This window comes from Cavia porcellus, unplaced genomic scaffold (assembly GCF_034190915.1).
Source record: "Cavia porcellus strain 051 isolate PalLab524CR breed Dunkin Hartley unplaced genomic scaffold, mCavPor4.1 scaffold_25, whole genome shotgun sequence".
Taxonomy (NCBI): domain Eukaryota; kingdom Metazoa; phylum Chordata; class Mammalia; order Rodentia; family Caviidae; genus Cavia; species Cavia porcellus.
The window spans coordinates 3,499,733-3,522,688 of record NW_026947508.1 but is presented as its reverse complement, the minus strand read 5'-3'; the positions used below and the strand labels follow the sequence as shown (position 1 = coordinate 3,522,688).

General features: G+C 56.1%; 2 protein-coding genes across 2 annotated transcripts; one reads left to right on the top strand and one right to left on the bottom strand.

The window, feature by feature from the left end:
- Nucleotides 1–28: 28 nt before the first annotated feature.
- Nucleotides 29–9,162, bottom strand: Tas1r1 (taste 1 receptor member 1). Its single transcript, XM_003471232.4, has 6 exons — nucleotides 7,948–9,162; nucleotides 5,664–5,970; nucleotides 3,240–4,001; nucleotides 2,593–2,805; nucleotides 2,099–2,219; nucleotides 29–1,135 (listed from the first exon to the last, which is right to left on the bottom strand). The coding sequence occupies exons 1-6, from the start codon at nucleotides 8,163–8,165 to the stop codon at nucleotides 204–206; spliced, it is 2,553 nt and encodes an 850-aa protein (XP_003471280.1). The 5' UTR covers nucleotides 8,166–9,162; the 3' UTR covers nucleotides 29–203.
- An 85-nt stretch (nucleotides 9,163–9,247) lies between these two features.
- Nucleotides 9,248–22,956, top strand: Nol9 (nucleolar protein 9). The gene is made up of 12 exons (XM_005004384.4): nucleotides 9,248–9,652; nucleotides 10,961–11,180; nucleotides 11,617–11,744; nucleotides 14,006–14,138; nucleotides 14,231–14,327; nucleotides 15,467–15,564; nucleotides 16,775–16,936; nucleotides 17,566–17,863; nucleotides 18,826–18,937; nucleotides 19,878–20,055; nucleotides 20,556–20,689; nucleotides 20,889–22,956. The coding sequence occupies exons 1-12, from the start codon at nucleotides 9,281–9,283 to the stop codon at nucleotides 21,129–21,131; spliced, it is 2,175 nt and encodes a 724-aa protein (XP_005004441.1). The 5' UTR covers nucleotides 9,248–9,280; the 3' UTR covers nucleotides 21,132–22,956.

Here is a 22,956-nt window from a genome sequence, read left to right as displayed (position 1 = left end):
CACTTTCCGCAAAGCTAAGACGCAAGCACACTTTTCACTTCTTTATTGGCAGCCTGGAGCCTGGGGCTGGACTTTCCCGAGGGTTTACACATCGCGAGTCAAGACTGAAGATCCCGCAGGCCCTTGGCCAGCTGGCCTTCAACCCATCCGGCAGGGGAAGCTTATTGTCTGCCCTGCCTCGTCGGCCCCACCTGTCCCCCAGCTCAGGTGGAGCCGCAGCGCCTCGTGTAATCTTGTATGGAGGCCTGGAAGTGCTCCGTGTTATTGAGGTCTGGGCGGCAGAGGATCACATAGCATTTGGGGAGAAAATAGCCGCTGAAGCCGCCACTCAGGGTGGTCAGCCTGACCAGCACGTTGATCGCGGACAGGTACTGGCCCTGGTAGATACTACACATGGTATAGAAGGTGATCCACGATACGAAACTGAGGAGCAGGCTGAAGGTGACACATTTGGCCTCGTTGTAGTTCTCTGGCAGATCCTTGCCCAGGTAGCTGCAGGCAAAGGAACTGACCGAGAGGAGGCCAATGTAGATATAAGCCAACAGGAAGCCTGGCGAGTTGGTCTCTGTGCACTCTAGCACCACCAGCTGGGGGAAACGCTGGTATTCCCTGGTGGGCAGTGGGGTCCACACCGCAAGCGAGATTAGACAGATGAGCAGCTGGGCCATTGAGCTGAGCATCACAAACTGTCCAGCTCCGTGGTTTCGGGCCCAGGCATAGTAGGACGTGGGCACCTTGGTGGCACACTTGAAGATGATGACCAGTTGGAAGGAGCGAATCGTCAGGCAGGACAGGAAAATGGTAAGACTAAGGGGAAAGAGGGCTTGGCGCAGCAGGCACGCAGATAGTGTGGGTTCCCCAAAGAAGCTGTAGAGGCTGCAGCTGCCCGCTGTCAGGGACCCCAACATGAGGAAGCACAGCCTACCCCCAGCCGACCTCACTACAGGGGTGTCCAGGTGCCAGGCAAACAGACCAGCAGTAGCCAGCAGCAGCAGCAGCAACAGTGTATTAGCTGCTAACAGCACCAAAGAGATGGGCTCATGCCAAGTCAGAACCAACACGATGCGTGGGAAGCAGGTATGGCTGGCCTCAGGCGACCACTCTTCTCTCCCACAAGGCTGGCAGTGGTAGAGATCTGAAAAGCACAGCAGAGAAGGTTCCTGAGAACCAGGAGAGCAGAGTTGTGCTGGGGAAGCGAGACTGTGCTGGAGGAGTTGCACCAAACACCTTGAGCTTCAAGGCATAGTGAGAGCAACAGGGCCTGAGGCCAGGGGTTTCCTCCACTGCCCATGTTAATTATGGACTCTGGGACACACAGGGAGGTTCTACATGGCTCAGATTCCAAAAGTGCTTTGCAAGCAGGGCTTTACAGGGTATCTCTGTCTGCATCCAGTAACCAGCCAGCCCTAAAGGAAGGGCATTTTGGGGGCTGGGGATTTAGCTCAGCAGTATAAGCACCTACCTGCCAAGTGTGAGGTTGTGAGTTCAATCCCCAGTACAAAAAAAAAAAAAAAAAAAAGGAAGGGCATTTGCATCCTGTCCTCTGTAGTTTCTGGAATCCAGCTCTAGCTACCTAATTTCCTCTCTGAACTGTCCCTTGCATCATTGAGTGAGACACTGGCCAATTTCTTTTTCTTTTCTTTCTTTTTTGTCTTTTTCGTTTTTATTGGTACCAGGGATCGAACTCATGACCGCACACATGCAAGGCAGGAACAGTGAACAATTTCTACTGTGGATATGCTACTGGCCAAGCAGCTAAGGTGCTGGCTGTCTTTGGCACAGGCAATAGAAGAGACTTTAGAGAGGTGAGTGGGTTAGTACCAAGGAAACAGTACCTGGAGAAAGAGATTGAATTCAAGATGAGGTGACCTGCAGGAGCTATGACACGACCAATCTCTCTAGTGGAGGACACACCTTGGTCTGTGGCTTTTAGTCTGTTGTTTCCCCCTGCTTGATCGGAATTCAGTCTAGAGACAGACGCCCTCCAGCCTGTACCCCACTGGCAGCCCTGGTTCTGGGCTGGGTGTCACCATGGGCCTGAGCGAGGTCCTGCACCTGCTGCGCAGACCCTGAGAGTGCCGGCCCCCCCGTCACTCACCACTCTTGTTGAGGAAGGTCCCAGCCTCACAGGGAACACACTGGAAACAGCAATGGAAGAAACCCCAAACCACGCGATGGTGCCCTTCGGTACAGTCTTCGGTACACACCGACGAGGGCACCTGTAGGAAGCCACAGGCGTAGGGGCTGGGGGTTAGCTCAGCAGCATAAGCGCCTGCCTTGCAAGCAGGCAGTCCTGAGTTCGATCCCCGGTACCGATAAAAGGGAAAAAGAAAAAAAAAAAAAAGCCACAGGCGTTCTCCACCACACAGAGGGTCCCGGGTCAAGGGACAGCTCATAGGTTCCTTTCCCACTCTGGCTGAACATCATTTCCAAGCCCCTATCTTGGGCCAGGGATATAGCTCAGCAGCACAGTCCCTGCCTGGGAAGCATAAGGTCCTGGGTTCAAGTCCCGGTACCAAAAAGAAAGATAAACTCAACCAAGCTCCTCCTGTCTTATGGCAGCCACCTGGTGAGTGACCACATTCCTGTTACCTGGTTGTCCTTTCCATGCCACGGAATATTGGTCTTGTTTATATCCAGCTGGACAGGGGGCCATGTCGAGGAGCCGATGACCCTGAAGGTCCAGTTGGGCCCGCTCCAGTCCCAGGCAATGATGTTATAGTTACTGAAGGAGTTCCCATTTTTGTCAAATGTCACAGTGTCCTCGTGCAGAAGAAAATTCACCTTGTAGATCTGCTCCAGAAGCTGCAACAAATGTCCTGAAGCCACCACAGGCCACGTAGACTGGATGTTTCAGAGAGAGGGGTCCCTTCCTCGGAGGCCCCTCCCCTCCTAAGCTGCTGGCTCTCCCCACCAGCCTCCTAAGGAAAGGCTGCTAGCAAAGGACACCTTTGGTTATTTGTTTTGTCTTTTGAGACAGTGTCTGCTATGTACTTCAGACTGGTCTTGAACTCATTATGTGGCTCAGGCTGGCCTTGAACGTGAACGTGTAGTGATCTTCCTGCCTCAGCCTGCAAAGTGCTAGGATTACAAGCCTGTCCCACCACAACTGGCTACCAAGGACTTGTTTAGAGACAGATCTCTTTTTTGAGCCCTTCTGATTTCTGGGGCATGGAGGGTACCCCCTCTGTGTGTCTCAGGATGGGCTGCTCTCCCTGATGTAGGAGTCTGGAACTTACCTGCCAGGGGTAGACTCGGCCCCGGGAGCAGGAGCCAGAGGCACAGCCCAGGAGCTGGTGAAGGCCGTGGGCCACAGCATACACCGCCCGGTACACTTCGTAGGCAGAAGCCATGGAGAAGGGCCCCAGCAGGGGCATCCTGTGTGCTGTGAAGGCTTGGCACTCTCTGCAGAGCTGATTGGTACTGCACCAGGAGCCCCTGGGACAAGGCCTTGGAGCCCCCTTGTCTGCCCGGGCATAGGCCTCTTCAAACTCCTCCAGGCCAGGGATGGACCGATGCTGGATGGTCACCCCCAGCACCATCCCAATGCCCCGGATGCCGGACATCCCGCTGATGTGTGTGGAGATGGCCCAGTCTTCTGAGGCGATCCACACTTTGCCAGTTAGGTTGGCCAGCATCACAGAGCCAAAGAACACTCTGGCCAGCCGGCGGATGGCAAAGACCACCACCACGGTGGTCCTGGCCCGGGCCAGGCTGTACATCATGCTTTGCATTGCTGCGTCGCCCACATGGGCAGAGAAAGGCACGATGCCCTTGTAGGCGACACAGATACCCCGCTCCGTGGTCAGCTCCTCCAGTGACTGCACCCCCTGCTCCCCATAGTCACCAAAACTGCCCACCAGGGAGATCCAGACCCACCCGAACCTCTGCAGCAGCAGCACCAGGGTCTCCACCTGGTACCTGTCGCTGGGGACAGTCCGCAGGAAAGAGGGGTACAGCCGCTTCGCGGTGAGCACCGTGCTGCTGGCCTGGTAGCTGATCTGTGGGGGCCCGTTCAGTCAGGTCAGCAGCAGCAACTGTGACCAGAGACCCCCCCAGTGCCCTGGCCTGTGCTGGGTGTGGGGACACAGCGAGGATGGAGACCAGAAGAGCTGGCCTTGACACAGGAGACCAGAGCCCAGAACGGCATAGGCGCCAGCAAGGAGGGGGGTCCTTGTAGGGTGTAGGGATCGGCTTCGTGGACTTTACGGATATATCGGGGAGCCTGTGCTTGGAGCACAGGGAGTGAGGTACGATCCTGTGATTTTGCTCCGGACAAGGGCCTTTGTCACAGTAGGGCAAGGAGGAGGGCTTAACTCTCAAACTGAGGCTCTTATCCCTCATCCTGTAAGCTGTGAGGAACCCAGGGGTTGCTCCCCAAGAAGTGGCCCTTGTCAACCAATAATTGGGGGGTGCGTCTCTCCCTTCATTGAGGACGTGGTGGGAAGGGTGGGGAGCCCCCAGGAGGCTGGCAGGTCACCCAGATGGGGGTGATGGTGGGGACGAGGTTGGCACAATAGAGGGCGATAGCATGAAAGCTGGGGCAGTGAAGAGGGGCACCGGGGGCATCCAGAAGGAAGAAGGTGAGGCCTTGGCAACAGAGGCAGGGTAGGGGACAAGGGCAGAGGAGTGTGGCCAGCTGGGGCCGCCGCCTTTCTAGCTTCAGGGGAGAGGAGGACACCAGCCACCAGCTGGGCAGGGAGGTGCAGGAAGACGGCGCCCCCTGCAGGACAGGAGGAGCCTGTGGAGGGGAGAGTGCAGCAGGGAGAGAGGAGGCGGAGTGGGAGCGGCGGCCGAGCCAACCTGGGAGAGAAGAGGGCTGGCCTCAACAGTCACAAATGATGCAAAATGCACTGGGCGTGGTGGCACAGGCCGGTAATCTCAGCTTTCTAAGAGGCAGGAGGATGGAAAGTTTGAGCCCAGCCTAGGCAACTGAACAAGTTAGGAAAAACTTATCTTAGAAATACATAAATAAAAGCCAGGTTGGTGGCCACAGTCCTCGGGAGGTTCAGGCAGGAGATTCTCCAGGAGTTGAAGGTCGGCCTGAACTATACAAAGCAAGACCCTGACTCAAAAGGGGAGAGGATGCCACGTGTGGTGGCACCTATAATCCCAGCACTCAGGAGGCTGAAGCAGGAGGATCTTTGCCAGTTTGAGACCCACCTGGGCTACACAGCCTGAACTGCATGGCAAGACCCTGTCTCAAAAAGACCAAAAAGGGGGGTAGGGATGGGGCTGAGCGTGAAGACCTGGTTCAGAAAGAAAAAGAAGTCATGTGAGATAGAGAAGCCCAGAAAGTGCTCGCTGGACTGCGAAGTCTAGAAGGTGTCGTAGCTTCCAGAAGGAGACAGAACTGGGAACCACCAGCAGATGACAGGGTCCTCTAGGAAACCCAGTCTGGGGAAACTGAAAGGCTCCACAGGGTGAGGGAAGAGAGGAGGCCGGGGCGGGAGAGGCAAGGGTGTCCACTGTGAACAGGAGGGAGCTATGGTGTGAGGCAGGGCAGGAGGTCCCCAGGAGGGTGGACACGACACGGGGAGACCCGAAGTCATCCTTGGAGAGAAGACAAGGGATTAAAGCAGGATCTTCCCAGAGGCCAGGGCCCAGACCAGCCTCAGAGGGCACAGCAGCGCCCGCCACCAGCCGAGGAGGCTGCAGCTTACCAGGGGCACCAGGAAGGGGCTCAGCAGGGCGGCGGCAGTGGCCGAGTCCTCCGTGTCATCGGGCCCAATGAACGCCACCACCTTGGGGGAGTAGCGGTACAGGTTTTCCTGGATCTCCACGTGGTTCGTCCCCTGCTGGGCCAGCGCATGCAGCACCGCGTACACTGTGGCCGAGTCGGAGCATGTGTCGTACAGCTCATACCCCAGGCTGACGTTGGGCAGCAGCGCTGTGGAGTTGTTTATCTGCTCCACGCTGAACCGCATGGCCTGGAAGAGGTGGTAGCCGTGGCCGTTGAAGCTGTCAGGCCTGGGGGGAGACCCCAACAAGAGTGAGGGGTCCAGGTGTCCCTGGGTCGTCAGCATTTCAGCACCCCTCAGGGGTTGATGCTAGGAAGGGACCTCTGGGTTCATCTTCCCGGGCCCAAGTACGTCCTCAGCACAGGTCCCAGAGCTACACACAGCCTCAGGAGGTGTGGACAGGCCTGGGAAGGGGCCAGGCACGTGACGGAGAAATACCACTTCCTCCCCGGGCCCCTCTCAGAGGAGCACATTAGGATTGGAAGGCACAGGAGTCCTGTAGTGTGCCAGGCATGGTGGTACAAGCCTGTACTCCCAGCAGTCAGGAGGCTGAGGCAGGAGGACCAGCCTGAACTACAAAGGGAGACCCTGAGTCAGAAAAAAAAAAAAACCCAAACCACTACTGCCAACAACAAGAGAAGTTGTGTAGCAAAAAGCAGAAGCTAGGGTTCTCCAGAGAAAGAAAACAGGACACAGAGGGACAGAGAGATAGACACCTAAGGACCAGGCCCACAGATAACCCAGAACACTCAGCCAGCAGGCCAGATACTCTGCCACATGTTCACATTGCAATCTGAAGTCCAAACAGAAATCTCTTTTTTAGGACCTCCGGCCTTGTAGCTGAAGTTCTTCAACTGATTGGGCGAGGCCCACCCACACTGGCAGGTCAGTCACCTGCTCCTGGTACTGGCAGAAGACATAGGATGATCTCTTCTGTAAAACACCTTCACAGCAACACGGGGGCCAAGGTTTGACATGCCAAATGTCTGTGTGCCTTGGCACCTTTACTTCATGACATCTGGTCCATGGCCTCCCTGCTTCCACCACTCCGGTCCTGCCTTGCTCAGAGGAAGCTGTGCGCTTTGTGTGGATGCCCTCCTGTCATCATCTGGGGCTGCTGCTCTCCTGTCCTTTCTGCCACCCCTTCTCCCAGCTCCCCTGTCTGCAGCTCTCTGGCCTGGGCCTCATCCATCAGGATCTCTTCCTCCTGGGCCGGCAGCACCCTTGAGCCTCAGGGCTCCATGCAGTGCACAGACACTTGTGGGAGCCCCAGCTGGATATGGGGGTGTTGCAGCACAGAGATGTCCGGCCGGGCTGGAAAGTCCAGTGCACAGCGCTCTGAAGTCAAGATGACACCACAGCCAGCAGCTGGGCTGCTGACACCCCTACCCAGGAGCAGAAGCAGACGGTCTCCTAAGGGGCAAAGTCCTGCAGGGGGATGTCTTAGAACTGACTCCCAAGGTCCTGCCCAGCTCCCACCCTGCCTTGATAGCCCCTTCCTTTGTTTGAAAACCAAATAGGAGCTGTCCCATGGAGATCTTTGTCTTTATGCCTGAGACAGTTCTGACCTTCCTGGACAGCCCCTACTGGTGTCTCTCAAAGCCAATCGCCATCCACTCATTGAGATGAGGGCCAGCCTGAGACCCCAGTAGCCAGTGACTTCTTTACAAGAAAACCAGAGCCAAGTGTGGAGGTGCAGGCCTGTCATCCCATCCTTCAGGAGGCTGAGGCAGGAGGATGGTGGGTTCAAGCCCAGCCTGGACAACTTAGAGATTTAGCAAGACCCTGCCTCCAAATGTAAAGGTCTGGGGATGAACCTCAGTGTGAAGGCTCTGGGTTCAGCCCCGGTACCACAACGACAAAGAAAAGCACTAGGTTTTCTCAGTCTCAGTCTCTGAGTTCTACACAATGCACCCTTGGTAAGTGCGGAAGCGGCTCTCTCCCGCCCCCTGGGGACCACTCTTGCCATCGGGCATAGGGCCAGGGCACAGGATGGAGTTAGGATACAGTGCCTAGCGACAGACAGCAGGGACAGAACAGGACGCAGCTGCTGGCGGGTTTCCTTGGGTGTGGCCGACACTCAGAGGTGGCAACTGTAGCTGGATATGGAGGGGTCAGGACAGTAGCTCAGGGGATAGTGCAGAAGCAGACAGGAGGCCCCGCAGCCACAGGGCCCCCGAAGCCACCCTCAGGGCCCCTCACCTACCTGTCGCAGAGGGTCACCTGGGGCCTGCGTCTCACGTACAGACAGTCACTGTGGAGGGGGAACAGGCCGGCGAGGAGGTAATCACCCGGGAGGGTGAAGTCAGGGGATGAGGCTGGTTCCCGGCAGCTGAGAGCCCGGCAGCAGGTCAGGGTCAGCAGCAGACAGAGCAGGTGAGTCACCCGAGGAACACACTGGCCCGGTGCCCCTGTGCCCGGCATGGCCGAGGGCACTCTCTGACGAGGACAAATGGTAGCTGCCCAGACACCTGGCAGCTTCTTGCCCCCGACAGGGGTGGGACTGAAGCCTGGTAGACTGCAGACTGTTTTCTCTTGGCTTTCCAGGCCTGCAGTTCCACTCAGGAACTGGGCAGGGCCAGGGCAGGGATGCAAACCAGGTGGTGCCTAGCGACCCCTCCTCTGGACGTTATGGTCTCTGCCCTTGCTACGGCTCAAGAAGAGAGACAGAGGCTGGGACATTGCTTCCCTGGGTGTCGTGAGGCCCAGGGCGTGGTGAGTTGCTGTCAGGGACCTGCAGGCTGGTTTTATTTCGGTTTTTGTTTGAGACAGGGTCTCACTATGTAGCTCAGGCTAGCTTAGAATTTAAGGTTAGAGTTACTAACGTGATCCTCCTGCCTCAGCCTCCTGAGTGGTGCGATTACAGACATACACCATCCAGTGACACAGGGTCTTGCTATGTTTCTGAGACTGGTCTTGAACTTCCCAACCCAGGCGATCTTCCTGCTTTCCCCTCCTGCCTTTATTAGTAACTGGTACCACAGATAAGGTCCATTGTGTCCCAGAAGGTGCTGGTTTTTAGAACTCTTTACCCTGGCTTCAGGTTACCAAATGAGACAGGGCTTTGAGTTGAGATCCCTACCCCCAGTCCTCAGTTTTCTAACCACGAAATATTGAGCGAATCGTCATACTTGAGAATTGTTATCCAGGGTCCCTCCTTTCAAGCCAGAGACAAATACATGCAAACTTAAGGTATGCAAATAGTCTAAATTTGTTTAAAATGGCAGTCCCGGGGCTTTTTCTGCAGGGGAAAAGAAAAGGCTCAGGTGGATTTCCGGAAAGGTGGCCCCGTGGTTGGGCGCAGAGTTTCTGGCTTTCGCTTGCAGTCGTCCCGGGTGGAACTTTTGCATAATGTAAATGGGGGTTCACCGTAAGACACTAGGGTTCCTCAAATCTGCGGAGCTCCCGATGCACTCCCGGAGGCCGTCGGCAGAGGGCGCGAGCTGTTCCGCAACCGCTTGTACAAGCAGCAAGCTTGGCCCCCGCGCGATCGACGAGATCTCGCGAGATTGTTGCGAGGCAGCGGCCGGCGGCACAGTATGGCGGACGCAGTGTCCCCGCTCCGGCGGGGTTCCGCCCGCCCCACGTGGGTGCGGGCCCGCAAGGCTCGGCCCCAGCTGATGCTGAGCCACCGGTCCCGCCGCCGGCTCGGGGCCCTGAGCAAGTGTGGCCGACGGCGGCTGAGACGACGGCTGCTGCAGGTCCAGGCGGCCGGCGTGGACTGGAGGGAAGGCCACTGCTCGGGGGCGCTCGCCGAGACCCCCCGGAAGCCCAAGGCCGCGACCCCCAGCCCGGCTCCGCGCCCGCTGCCGGATCCGCTCCCCGCGCCAGCCACCCCCTCCTCCTTCCCCATCCCGCCTGTGCGAGCGGTGGGGCCGGGCCGTGTGGTGCTGCTGCTGCCGGCGGAACAGGTGGGTCACCTGGGGCTGGCGGGTGGAGACGCAGCCCCGGAACCCTGGTCCCCAGGCCATTGGTGCCTTGGTGGCTCAGTTCCCGCCGAATTCCTCCAACTGTAGTCGGTTTCAGGACCCGACTTTTTGCCGTGTGAACTCGGCTTTTGCTAAGCGTTTCCAGGGTTTCCCAGTTGAAACAGACTTGAATCCTAGCAAAAATATTATTTACTGATCGCTCAGTCCTAAGTGTACTGTTGTAGGTATTCGAACCCCTTTAGCACTCGCATCTCTCTGGAGTAATTGCCGCTGTCTCTAAGGTGTGTTAGGATGAAGAAACAGTTTAGGTGACCAGCCTCAGCTTATACCTGGTGGGCCTCTGGTCTGGGAGAATGCTCCTTGCATACTGGTCGGAAGTGAAAACTCAGGAAGTGGACAGTTTGTGAGGACCGGTTGGTAGGGTCAGTGTGTACTCTGTGGGCAGCAGAGCTGCTTTGCCCAGTAGAATTTGATCTTTGATTAATTTCTTTTTTCTTTCTTTCTTGTTTTCTTTTTTTTTTTTTTTTTTTTTTTGTATGGGGATCCAACTCACGACCTCACACTTGCCAGGCAGGTGCTGCACCGCTGAGCTATATCCCAGGTTGATCTTTGATGAAAAATATGAGTTGGTCACAGTGCAGTGTTACTGAGCAGTCTGCTGTGAGTGGCAAGCTATTGATTTCGGGGAATGAAACTCTTGACCTACGAGTCCATGTAGGTCCAGTATGAGTTCCTGTTCTCTAAAATCGAAGAATGAATTGAAAGAAAGAAAGCTTCTGTCTGAGAGAGAGAGACAGAAGGGGTCCCAAGCAGGTTGCCAAGAACACTTTTCCAGGGACTTTTATAGAGTAAAATCATGTGTAAGATGGGGAAAACTGGGAACTCACAAGGCAGTTGGGCATAAGGTGGGACAGAACTATGGTTAGCCAAGAAGTTTAATAGTTCAGGTAAAATTGATTAAATTTGGGACAAATGTAGAAAGCGGGCATTCTTAAGGAGCAGTGACTCTTAGGAGCTCTGGATGGTGACCCCAGGCTTCCTCAGGGTGATAGGGAGCTATTTAGAATATGTGTCCTTAGGATATGGATGCATTTACTTGACCCTTTGTCTTGAGGCCTGGCCCACAGCAGGAGGTATCTGTCTCCCCCACAGTGGCCAGTTCTCTGGGCTTCTGCACTGGCTCCTTTGAGGGCCCAGCCCTGTCTCACTACCTATAACACTATACTTTAGAACTTTGAGTCTTTAGTGACAAGATCTCTAATGTTTTTCTCTTTCTTTGTTCCCTGTTAGGGTTTTACTTTTAGCGGGATCTGTCGAATGACTTGCCTCTATGGTCAGGTGGAGGTGCTGGGTTTTGTCGTCAGCCAAGGCCAGCCTGCCCAGGACATCTTTTCTACCTATACCCACTCCTGCCTGACAATCAATGCAGTCCATTACTCCATGCCTGAGAAGAACAAGAAGGACATCAGAAAGGAAGCCCGGGCTTTGCTCAGGCCACATCTTAACCTGGGTAATGAGAACGGGGGAAGTTAATGAGGGCTTCCTGTAATGAGGCTAATAATAATATTGTATTTTTTTATTTTAAATACTTGCAGTTGGCTGTTGCTTTTTGTTTCTTTTTTTTGGTACTGGGGTTAGAGCTCATGACCTTGCTCTTGCAGGCGGGCGCTTATGCTGCTGAGCTAAATCCCCAGTTTCTAAGAATTAAAGTTCCACTGTTTTGACTATTACTCACATGATAAAAATCTAAGGCCACGACTGACTAGATGGATTGACTTCTCCCCTCAGAAGTGTTCCTACCCGGTCTGCAGTCTCCTGAAAAAGACTCCCAAATGTAATTCCTGCCCTCAAAAAGTTGATAGTTTCGCAGGGAACATGGCAGCCTTAAAGGGGTAGAGTTTAGCAGCAGTTACTGCTTCTCAGGCGTTTGACTGTTCTCTCTACAGAGGACAGGTCCTGGGCAATGAAGAATTTTTCTCCTTCGTGTTCCATTGTGCTGCTGGAACGTTTGAAGAGTACCACCGTGAACTTCATAACCAGCTACCCAGGCACGGCTGCCGTTTTCGAGCAGGAGGTAATAAGTGGTTCTCGCAGTGTCGCCGCCGATCACTTGTGCCAAAGCAGTTGTACCTGACACGCGTGTGGGGCATTCTCCTGGAAGATGGTCTGTCCTGTGGGACAGCCCGGCAGAGTGTCACCCACATTTGCACTTCAGAAAGGAGATTAGGAAAAACGGCTCTCCTTTCCTTCCTCAGTGTCAGTTCCCAGCAGAAGCACCATTCATGTGTAGTTGGTTTCTTCAGAGGTGTTTCTGTTATTTTTAGTGCGCACGATTAAATCTGGGGTGTTCACACTGAGCTACATCCCAGTTCCTATTTTGACAGGGTCTCACTAAGTTGCCAGCTGTGCTGAAACTTGCATTTCTCCTGCCTCAGCCTCCCAGAGTCCTGGGATTACTGGCCTGTGCCACCACACCTAGTTTCACATGGTGGCTGGTTAGTGATTTTTTTCCTTTAAACTATAAATGAAGAACTGCAATGTGCTTAGTGGTGCGTCTCTCTCTTTCCTCCCCTCTGGTCTTTGCTGGCTGTTTTGTTAGTTTCCTGTCTCCGTGAGCCATCAAGTTGACACTAGGATCCGCGAATGGGCTGGGGGAGGGGAGGGGGAGCTGCAGAGCCTGGGGTGCAGCTTGGTGGAGAACACCTGCTCACCATGAGGGAGGTCTGGGGCTCCATCCCCAGCACAAAACCCAAATGAGTCACGGAGTAGCGCTTGGGTTATGGGCCTCCCCATCTGGGTGCATGGAGTTGCTATCACTGAGCCTGGGCCCTGTGGCAGGGGCTGGGTGCTGTCGTGGGGACACCTGTTTGGCATCCAGCTGAAGACCAGACAGTGAGCCGAGTCTGGGGAGACCCGAGAACTGTCCACTGGGGACCCTGCAGCAGAGAGGGCAGCTGAGAGCAGGCTGGAGGCGGGGAGGACCGGGCCTGTACCCGGAGGAGGCAGCAGAGGAGCCAGAGTGAGCCAGGAGGAGCCCCGGGGGGGGGGGTGGGGAGGGCTGGCTGAGGGCAGCTGCCGAGGGACACAGCTCGAGGCGGGAGGGAGGGCTCAGCAGTAAGGCATCTGCCGAAGCGGGAAGCGGTGGTCAGGCAGATGTGATGGGGGTGTGTTTCCTTCCACTGGGGCTGAAGGCACTGATCCCGAGAGGGGAAACCAGCCCTAGCGAGGGGAGAGGCCCCTGAGGCCACCACAAAGGAGACTGGACCTGGCCAGAGAGGGTAGTGACAAGATCTCCTCCAGAGTTACCCAGGACAGAGGAAGTAGGACTGAAGTCATGACCAAGCGGGAGCAGCTAGTGGGTGGACTTTTTTATTTCCTTTTGAAAGATGTCAGTGAATTGCTTGGGCTGACCTCAGATTTGTGATTTTCCTGCCTCAGCCTTCCAAGAAGCCAGGGCTACCAGCGCACGGTGGCATCGTCAGCTACTTCCACCTTTCCTCCCCTCTGGAACTTGGTCGTCCACGCTGACCTTTTATTCCTGAAGCTCTTCTTCCTGAGGGGGATGGGTGGGTGGCCTCTTCAGAGACAGCATCTCACTGTGTGGTCCAGGGTGCTTGGACTTGCTGTCAGCTCAGGCTGGGCTCAGAGATCCTGCCTCAGGCCCCGTAGTACTAGGTTTATAGGAGTGTACCACGACACCCATCTGCTCTTACTATTTGGTTTATTTTACTTTATTTATTGTGGTTCTGGGGACTGAGTATTCACAGTGAGCTACATCCCCAGTCTTCTTTATTTTTCGAGACAGGGTCTTGCTAAGTCACTGTGTTCCCCAGGATGGACTTGAATTTGCAGTCCTCTGTGTCAGCCTCCCAAGTCTTGAGGTGACAGGTGTGCACCGCCACCCCCTGCTGACTTCTGTTTCTTTTTTCTTCTCTTTTGACTTCTTACTTGGTACTGGGGATGGAACTCGACCTTGAACTTGAAGGGCAGGTGCTTATGTCATTGAGCTATCCCTGGCCCTTGGTTTTTTCTTAGTGCATTCGTTTTTTTCCCTCTGGTGTGTGTTTCCTCTGGAGCCTCCTGCGGAGGGAGTGGGAACTCCCAGAGCTGCACACGTCGTGGAGTCGGCTGACGGATTTGCTGAGAACAGTCAGAGAAAAGTGGGGAGCCAGGGTCGGGGTTCAGTTCCATAGTATAAGTGCCTACCTGGCAGGCGTGAGGTCGTGAGTTTGGTGCGGATTGATGGTCGGAATGCCCGGCTGTGTGCGGCTCAGGACCTGGGAAAGGAAGGGAGGCTGTGCACTGCGCTCATGTCCTGTGACTTGTGTTCCGAAGCCCACTTCCCAGGTCACCGCCGAATGCTTAGTCCTGAAGTCTGTCGGCATCAAAAGAGAGAGAAAGAGGAAAGGCCTTCTGTTAACGGCGAGCGCCCTCTCATCCCTGGAGGAGCTAGTGAGCGTGTCCTGCGGTGAGTGACCTGGGGCAGACCCGAGCACTCTAGCCTGCGGCCCCCATGGACCGGGGCCAGCGCTGAGCAGGCCCGTGCTCGTCCCTTCCCAGAGGAGGCCGACGGCTGCCCCATCATCCTGGTCTGCGGCCCGCAGGACGTGGGCAAGTCCACCTTCAGCAGGTGCCTGATCAACCAGCTGCTGAACAGGTGGGTGTGCGCCTCTCTCGCTGTGGTCGTGTTGTGGGAAACCAGGACTGAATGAGACGGAGACACGCAGGCCCCCCAGGGGTCGGAAGGCAGCTCCTGATTATGCCAGCGGGCTGGGAGAAACCGAGTCCCAGCTCATCACCCCATCACAAGAGGCTGACAGCAGTTTATTTTATAACTGGTATGTTGTTAGGCAAATTTATTGTGGACAAGTTTAGTCTTGAGGATCAAGAATCAATCTTTAACTGGGTGTAGTGGTGCTCCCCTGTAATCCCTGCACTGGGGAGGCTGAGACAGGAGGATTGTTGTGCGGTCAAGACCATATTAGGCTACAAAGTGAGCTCAAGGCCAGCCTGAACTGCATAGTGAGACCCTGTCTCAACAAGATCAAAAAGGGCCAGGGGTTTAGCTCAGTGACCTAAATTCCTGCCTGGCGAGCACAAGGTCATGTGTTCAATCCCTGATACAAAAAAAAAAAAATCTTCTTTATTTTTAAAATTTATTTTTCAGTCATTGTCTTTATTTTTGTTTATTTATTTGTACTGGAGATTGAACTCATGACCTCAGGCTTGCCAGGCAGGCGCTAAGCCACTGAGCAAAATCCCTGGCCAGTCATTGTCCTTAATTGAACCAGCTTGTCCTTGCATAAAGTTAGCACACCTCGGTGCACTCCTGAAGGAGGCATGTCTCTCTCACAAGTTGCAGCTGGCGCGGCGCGGGGCTCACCCAGCGGGCTGTGTCTAAATGGGCTGGGCCTGCCTCTCTGCTCTTAATACACTGTCAGGTTGTAAGTTTTACAATTTCCTTTATGCTCAATTCCCAGTACCCAGAAAGAAGAAAACAAGATCGTGTCCTGCCGAGTAGTGCCCCGGGTGTGACATGGAGCTGGGTGTGCTGGGCCCGCAGCAGGAAGCAGTCTGGCTTCTAGGCGGGGGCTGCACAGCTCTGTGCTGCATGTCCGTTTGTCTGGATGGCATTTTGGGTCTGGGATTGGACCATACTGTGCCCCTGGTGCTGAGGCAGGTGCCACCTAACGGCCACGGGGAAGGGCCGCGTGGGCGCTGAGTCCCCGAATCCTGTTTTTCTTTTCTAAACAGTGAAGCTCAGGGAAATTTTGCTATCTTAATTAATGTTTCCAGCATTTCCTGCATTGACTACTTGGAATGTGATCTGGGCCAGACGGAATTCACTCCGCCGGGCTGCATCTCTCTGCTGAATATTACGGAACCAGTTCTGGGTAGGTGCTACCTGGGTCCTGCATGTCTTGGATTTATGAAATTGAAAATTGATAGTACTTACCCCAAACTCGGTCTGTAATAGGAACAATCACATCATGGTCTTCGATTGTTTTTGGTTTTTCTGTTTGTTGGTTTGTTTGAGACGAGGTCTTACTGTGTGGCCCATGCTGGGCTCAGATTTATGGCGATCACCCTGTCTCAGCCTCTGGAGTGCTGGAATTACAGATGTGTGCCACCACACCTGCAAGAGGATGAGTTTGTATTCCCGCCGTTTCTTGCACTTTGCAGGGGATGCTCTTCTCTGGGGAGATCTTTACACCTCTGGGGCGTGTCACTTCTTGTCACACAAATGCTTGGTTGTCCCAGATTTGCCCAGCGGAGGCCCTTCTGTTGTCACTGGGTCTTGTGACACCTCACTTTTCTAAGTTCCCCCTTTTTCCTGCTCTGCACTCAGCATGTGTGCCCCTCCACCTGGCCTGCCTGCCCCCTAGCCCCTTCTCGGGGAGTGAAGATCCGGGTCCCGGGGCGCTGCTTCCCCTGGGAATGTCCCTGCTTTGGGGCCTCACTGTGAATAGGCAGGAAACATGGAGATGTGTGCACATCGGGGTTGTGTGCACCTCACACTCACCCGTCCCTGGCTACTGGTGTTTCTCTCTGTTACCTGGAGACTCGGGGACAAAGCTGCTTCCCCACAGTAGCCCACGGTCCAGTCCAGCTCCAGGTTTTATTGTGGTTTTCGCTCTATGTTTGCAAATCCTGTTCCAGGAGTGGGAAACCTGGCTGCGATTATCCTTGACACATCCACCTGTTTTCCCAATGTCCCCGTGGGTGACCAGGCTCCCAGCTCTGCCAGCGGTCTCCTTGGGCCATCTTCTCCCGGGCCCCACTCTGCTGGCCCTGCTGCCTGTGGCTCTGTCCTCACTTGGTCAGTTCCTGTTGTAGCAAGACAGAATGTTCTAGGGCATTCTGGTTGTTACTTCTGGTTCTAGGGATTTTATTTTATTTTGGAAACAGTCTCACTGTGTAGTTCAGGGCCCTCATCTTGAGGCAGTCCTCTTGCCTCGACCTCCCGAGTGCACGGGTTAGCAGGGCTCAGTGTGTGCAGTGCCATTCCAGGCCCAGAGATCAAGTCCAGAGCCTTACACAGTGCAGGCAGGTGCCTTCTGTCTACCCTGTCGCTGCTGCTTAACCACCCCACTGCCCCCCTAGGCCCACCTTACACCCACCAGAGGACACCGCAGAAGATGGTGTATTACGGGAAAACTTCTTGCAAAAACAACTGTGAGAACTACATCGATATAATCAAATACGTGTTCAGCGCCTACAAGAGGGAGGCCCCGCTGATCGTCAACACAATGGGCTGGGTGACAGGTGACCCTGCAGGCGGGACCTGGGGGAGGGTGGCTGGTGGCATGCATGCTCCAGGGCCCCAACGCTGTCGCCTGGGCGCTGTCCTGTCCATGGGCTGCACTCTACTCGCCTCAGAGTGGCTCCTCTCCCCGAGCACGGGTGCCGCTTGCTGAGCCCTCGCAGGCTGCCCTGTGGCTCTCCTGCTGCCGAAGTCCTTGCTGGCTGTTGGTTTTCCTTGCGACGGTGGATCCGGGCTGCACCCTCCCAGCGGTTGTTCACCTTTTAGTGATAGCTGTCCAACTAAATGGAGTGACATTGCCTGGGGGTTTTGTTTGGTTTTGTCTTGTTTACTTTGGTTTTTTGTATCTTGTTTTGGAGACGGGTCTCTGTATGTAGCTCAGGCTAGCCTTCCCTCCTCAGGCTCCCACGTGTGGGATCCCAGGTGTGCACCTCCACGCCCAGCTTTGCTTTATTCTTTGAGACAGACCTTCATACCGGTCCCAGACTGGCCTGAAATTTGCGATCCTCCAGGCGGCTGAGGCTTCCAGGCCTGTCGCTGCATTCTGTCTCAGGACCAGGGCCCGCGTCATGCTGGCGCCTGTCCTGGCTCTGCAGCGCCAGCTTGCTCACGGCACCCCTCCCGCCCCCAGACGAAGGCCTCCTGCTCCTCATCGACCTCATCCGGCTGCTGTCACCCAGCTACGTGGTGCAGTTCAGCTCCGCCCAGCACAGGCAGATGCCCGACCTCAGCCCGGGCTATGTGGACGACATGGACGGGCTCTACACCAGGAGCAAGACCTGGAGCCGGGCGCGCGGCTTCCCCCTCGCGGAGTTCGCGGACAGCGCGGAGTTCGCCGAGGAGGACAAGGACAGCCCGGCCCTCTTTACTGGATATAAGTTGTTGCGCGTGAATTCCGAGTTCTGCTACCGGAAAACTTCACGGAATCGGTGAGTCAGCGACCCTTTGGCTGAAGAGTTTTATTTCCTTCCTTGTCCGAAGGTTTTTTTGTTTGTTTTGGATGATACTGAGGATCGAACCCAAGGCTTGGGACGTGCTAGGAAGCCCTGTACCACTAAGGTACATCCTTGGCCCTCTTACAGTATCAGACAGGGCCTCAATAAATGGTTCAGGCTGGGCCAGGCTCCGTGACGCACACTGGACTCCCAGCACTCAGCCAAGACAGGCGGATTGTCCCAAGTTCAAGGCCAGCTTGGGCCACGTATGAGTTCACGGCCAGCCTGAACTATACTGCCTGATTTCTCGTTTGCTGTCTGCCTGCTTCAGCCTCCTAATAGCTGGGACTCCAGGAGTATGCCACCACTTCCTTAAAGGAATAACTGCTGTAGCATTTCTCCAGGCTGGGCTGGGCCTGTGACTCGGGCGCGAGCTTGTGTGGCGTGTGCAAGGCACTGGTTCCGCTCCCAGTTCTGCACAGTAAGGCCAGAGTCTATCAGGTGTAAGTGTGTGAGGAAAACAGGTACGTTCTCAGCGGAAGCCTCGGGACGTGGCCTCCCTCTCTGATTGCCAGGAGCTTGGACCTTTGAGTCGTGTTTTTTAGCAGAGCCAAAAGGCATTCAGATAACATCTTCCAAGAACACGGTCAACCTGGGCTGGTGGCCGGAGAAGCCCAAGTTCAAGACCAGCCTGGGCAAGTTAGTGACAGCACAAAACCCTGCCTACTTCAGGAAATGAATGAGTCAGTGAAGAAATAAACGGTTCAGGAAGAAAGGCAGGAAGGAGGGAGGGAGGCTGGGGACGTGGCTCAGTGTAAAGGCCCGGGTTCGGTCCCCTGGGTCCTGTGTTCTGGAATTGCCACTTGTGCAGTGATGTTTTGGTGTGTGTGTGGGGCGGGTATGGGGAGAAATCTACTGTGATTGATTTATTTAGTTTATTCTAACTTTTCTTTCAGGGCCTCACATAATAAGATATTCCGAGACCTGACAGTGTTAGCGTACCTTGCCCAGATGCTGCCCCCTGCGCCTAGGCCGCTTCGTCCTCTGCATGGCCTCACGCCCTATCAGGTAATTGGGGTGCTTTCTGTGCACTGGGCGCTCTCAGGGTCCATTGGTCCTCAGCGCCCCATGACGTGGGTCTTGTGCCCATCCCATTTCCAGATGCAGAAACAGCTACAGAGAGGCTGGGTGACCCTGCAGGGTTGGCAGGGCCAGCCCTGCCCCACCCCAGCAGCCAGCGCAGGGTTGCAGCCCAAGGACTGTGCCACTCAGTCCCTCACATGTGGCCTGGGGCTGTGCGGGTCTGTAGGTTGTTACGGACTGGTCAGCCTTCCCTCTAGCGCTTGGGACTCTGACCTTGGGCCTAAGCAGGCACTCGATCCCCATCACGCTGCTGAGTTCGGATACCAGGCGTGCAGCTTGTGGCCTGGGCTGTGAAGACTTCTTTAGGATGGAAGCCCCACAGCGTTAGGATTGGGGCTGACCAAAGCTTAGGAACACTGGGAGGCTGAGGTAGGCAGAGCGCCACCGGTCTGAGGCCAGCTGAGCTTCCTAGCGAGCTCCTGGCAAGGAAAGGAAGGGCCAAGTGCCCAAGAGGCAGCACTCCTGCTCTTGTGGTGCAGGGCTTGTGCCCAGGGCCCCAGCCGCGTGTGTGGAGTGCACGGGGCCCTGCCCTTGCCCCTGCGTTAGCCCTGCTACTTCCGCAGGGTTTCATGGGTGCTGAAACCGCCCCAGTGCTGTGTCAGCTCACATGCAGTGCCGGATGCGCTTGGGCTGGGCTTCAGACCCTGCCTGCCAGTGGGTTTATTTTCCTTTTGTGGGCACATACTTATATCCCAGCTCCCTGGGAGGCTGAGGCAGGAAGGTCACCAGTTCACAGACAGCCTGGGCCACCTGGTCAGGTCAGGACCAACCTGAGCTCCGTAAGGAGACCCTGACTCAGAACACCACAAAGTGCAAGCGACCTTTGTGCTGGTGGAGGGAGCTGAGCTGCACATTTATTTTCCAGGTTCCTTTCAATGCCGTTGCACTGAGGATCACGCATTCTGACGTTGCCCCCACCCACATCCTGTACGCGGTCAATGCCAGCTGGCTGGGGCTGTGCAGGATCCTGGATGATGTCCAAGGCTACACACGGGGGCCCATCCTGCTGGCCCAGACGCCCATCTGCGACTGCGTGGGCTTCGGTGAGTCCCTTCCCTGCCATGGCAGCAACAGGTCCCGACTGTGTTACGGGCTGCTGGACCCCTCGGTCCAGTCAGTGCTGCCTCTATCACGCCCCTGGTGGTGTCCTCTGTAACCTATGCAGGCTGCTGGCCGCTTCCCAGTCAGGTTTGGTGCTCAGGGAGACCCTGGCTCCGCTGTGGCCCCTCCCTGTGGAGGCCCGGAACCCCTGTTTGCAGAGCAGCCGGTGTCCGCACCCTTGTGACTCTGCATCGGGTGACTTGGATATGGATGTGACTGTGTCACTGCCGTGGCGTGCAGCAGGGCTCACCCCTAGCTCCACGGCCGGCCCTGCCTTACCTGATCAGTGGCTCCCTGAGGCCAGGAGTGTCAGCATGGAGATTTGAGGGTTCTGACAGCACCCTAACTGCACCAGAGCTCTTGCTTCAGGAGCAGCCCGGTGTGGTAGCAGTGGGAGGCGTGGTGGCCCGAGCAGGCGTGACAGGTGTGGCCTGTGTCGCAGGGCTCTGCAGGGGCATCGACATGGAGAAGCGGCTGTACCACATCCTCACCCCGGTACCCCCCGAGGAGCTGCGGACCGTGAACTGCCTGCTGGTGGGCGCCGTGTCCCTCCCGCAGTGCGTCTTCACCAGTCAGGTGAGCAGGGAGCCTTCCAGCCCGCTTCTGGTGGTGGCCGTGGGCACCTGGCTGAGTGAGGCATGGTCAGGACCTGGCGAGGTCCTCCCAGACGGCTGGTGTGGGGCGAGCGTGGGGGAGGCCAGCCACTGGTGCCGTGTCTGGGATGCCCCACAAGCTGGCTCCTGGGGTCCCATGGTCCTCTGTGTTTCTGTTCCAGCACGGGTTCAAGGGGACAGTTCCCTACGTCACAACAGATTACAATTTAAACCTTCCTGGAGCGTCAGAGAAAATCGGGGAAAGAGACAGCGATAAACTGAAGCTGCCCAAAGGGAAACTGCACCCCAGGTCCAAGTTCCAGCGGAAGATGAGGTCTCTCAGGGCGAAGGACTCCGAGGCCCAGCCGAGCCACAGCGCAGCAGAGGCACACCCAGCACGGGCCTGCTCTTCGAGGGACTCCTGAGCCACGCAGAGTGGGAGACCAGGGGCTCGGCTTCCCTGTGGCAGCCCTGTAACCAGCCTCAGTGCTGCCCTCCGTACGGCCACACACTGGCTGTTGGGAGCGTTCTCTGCAGCAGGGGGAAGCTCCAGACCCTGCACACACAGGGACAGTTAGGAAGCTCTTCAAGGACCTGCTTGTTGGCATCAGGATAAAAAGCAGGAGTCGGGGCCCAAAGGTGCCCCAGGAGGCTGGCAGGCTGGACTGGGGAGCATGGGGAGGTGCAGGTCAGAGCCGATCCCCACCTGGTGCTCCTGTCCTGTGGGTGGAGCTGGGCTTGGGACCCCCGCAAGGGGAGCAGCTCCAGGAGCGTGGCCGGTGCCGGGTCTGTCCCTCTTGGCAGTCCATCTCCCTGTCCTCTCAGAAGTGGTCTTATGAGCAGGAGCGAGGGACTGAGTCCCCAGTCTGTGTGTGAGGTGGAGGAGGTACCGGGGAGCCCTGTGACAGTGTGGCCCGCTAAGCCCCCGGGACACGGGGTGCCCCAGGACAGTCCCCTGCCCTTGCTGTCCTTGCTGTCCTCGCCCTCGGGACTCTGGACCCGGAGTGCAGGCCTCAAGACTCAGCTCAGGCCCTGTCCAGTGTTTTGGGCCATTCAAGGCCCAGCTTCTCAGATGTCACTCACAGTTCATTTTGGCCCCTGGCTGTCTCCCATCCTGACCTTGCAAAGAATGTGAAGGCAGCCACCCCCATCCCCCTTAGTGCTGCTGTCCCATGTCCACCTGAGGTCTTGAGGCTCAAAACGCTAGCGCTGTGGGCAGGGAGGGGAGATGTCCCGCCAGGGGGAACCCTGGACTGCCATCTTGTGGCTGTGGGCGGAGCTGTCTGAGGAACCCTGGGGTTTGGAAGTTTCTGCTGGCACTGTGGGGATTGGGGACAAGGGTCCTTTGTGCTTTGCAGTTTCTGTTTTTGAGATCAGGTCTCTAGCTCAGGCTACCTCGGGGACCCTGGTCCTTCTGCCTCAGCCTCCCAAGTGCTGGCATGACAGGTGTGTGTCACGTGCCCAACTCTGATGCTGATGTCATTAAGATGTAGTCTGTGGGAAAGGGTAAATTCAGGACCAAATCCAGGGCCTCTGGATACTTCATGTTTGCAGAGTCTAAGTCCCTAGGTTGCTGGCTGGGCTCCTGTTGTGTTCCTGCCTCAGCCTCAGAGTGTTGGGCTTGCAGCCCCTCACAGCTGCAGCAGTGATTGTAGTTGTACAATTGATCGATGGGTTCATGTTACCAGGTTTGGGCGGTGATGGTGTCCGTTCAGCAGCCTACTGTATCAAGTGGAACTCTGAGCTGGAATCCCAGCTCTGCCACTGCAGGCACCATCCCTTTGAGGGAGGTGGGTGACTGCGCCAGGGCACGGTGGCAGCACATGCCCGTGACGAGGGCAACCGCAGTTTGGAGTCCAGCCCGAGTTGCAGATTGAGACCCTATTGCAACACCCTTCCTCCCCCATAAGCTGCGTAGCCAGACCTGTTCGCTGCTGTGGGATGGAACAGCTGCTCACCTCGTCCGTGCCACACCCGGTCTCTGGTGACAGAGCCCAGTGACTGCCAGGGCAGGGCCGTGTGAGACCTGGGTGTCCTGCTCAGGCAGAGGCCACTGGTGTCACTTCTGGGGCCTCACCCCCCATCCGTAGGAAGGGGTCCCGCCCCAGCACACCCCGCTCTGGGCACTGGGCCCTCAAGTCCACTGTTCCTTTGTGCGTTTTATACGGTTGTGTCCCGGTCCCTGTACAGTTTCTAACACCTCCCATTTGTATGTGAACTTCTGCGTCATTAAAGCTCTTTGAGAACTGA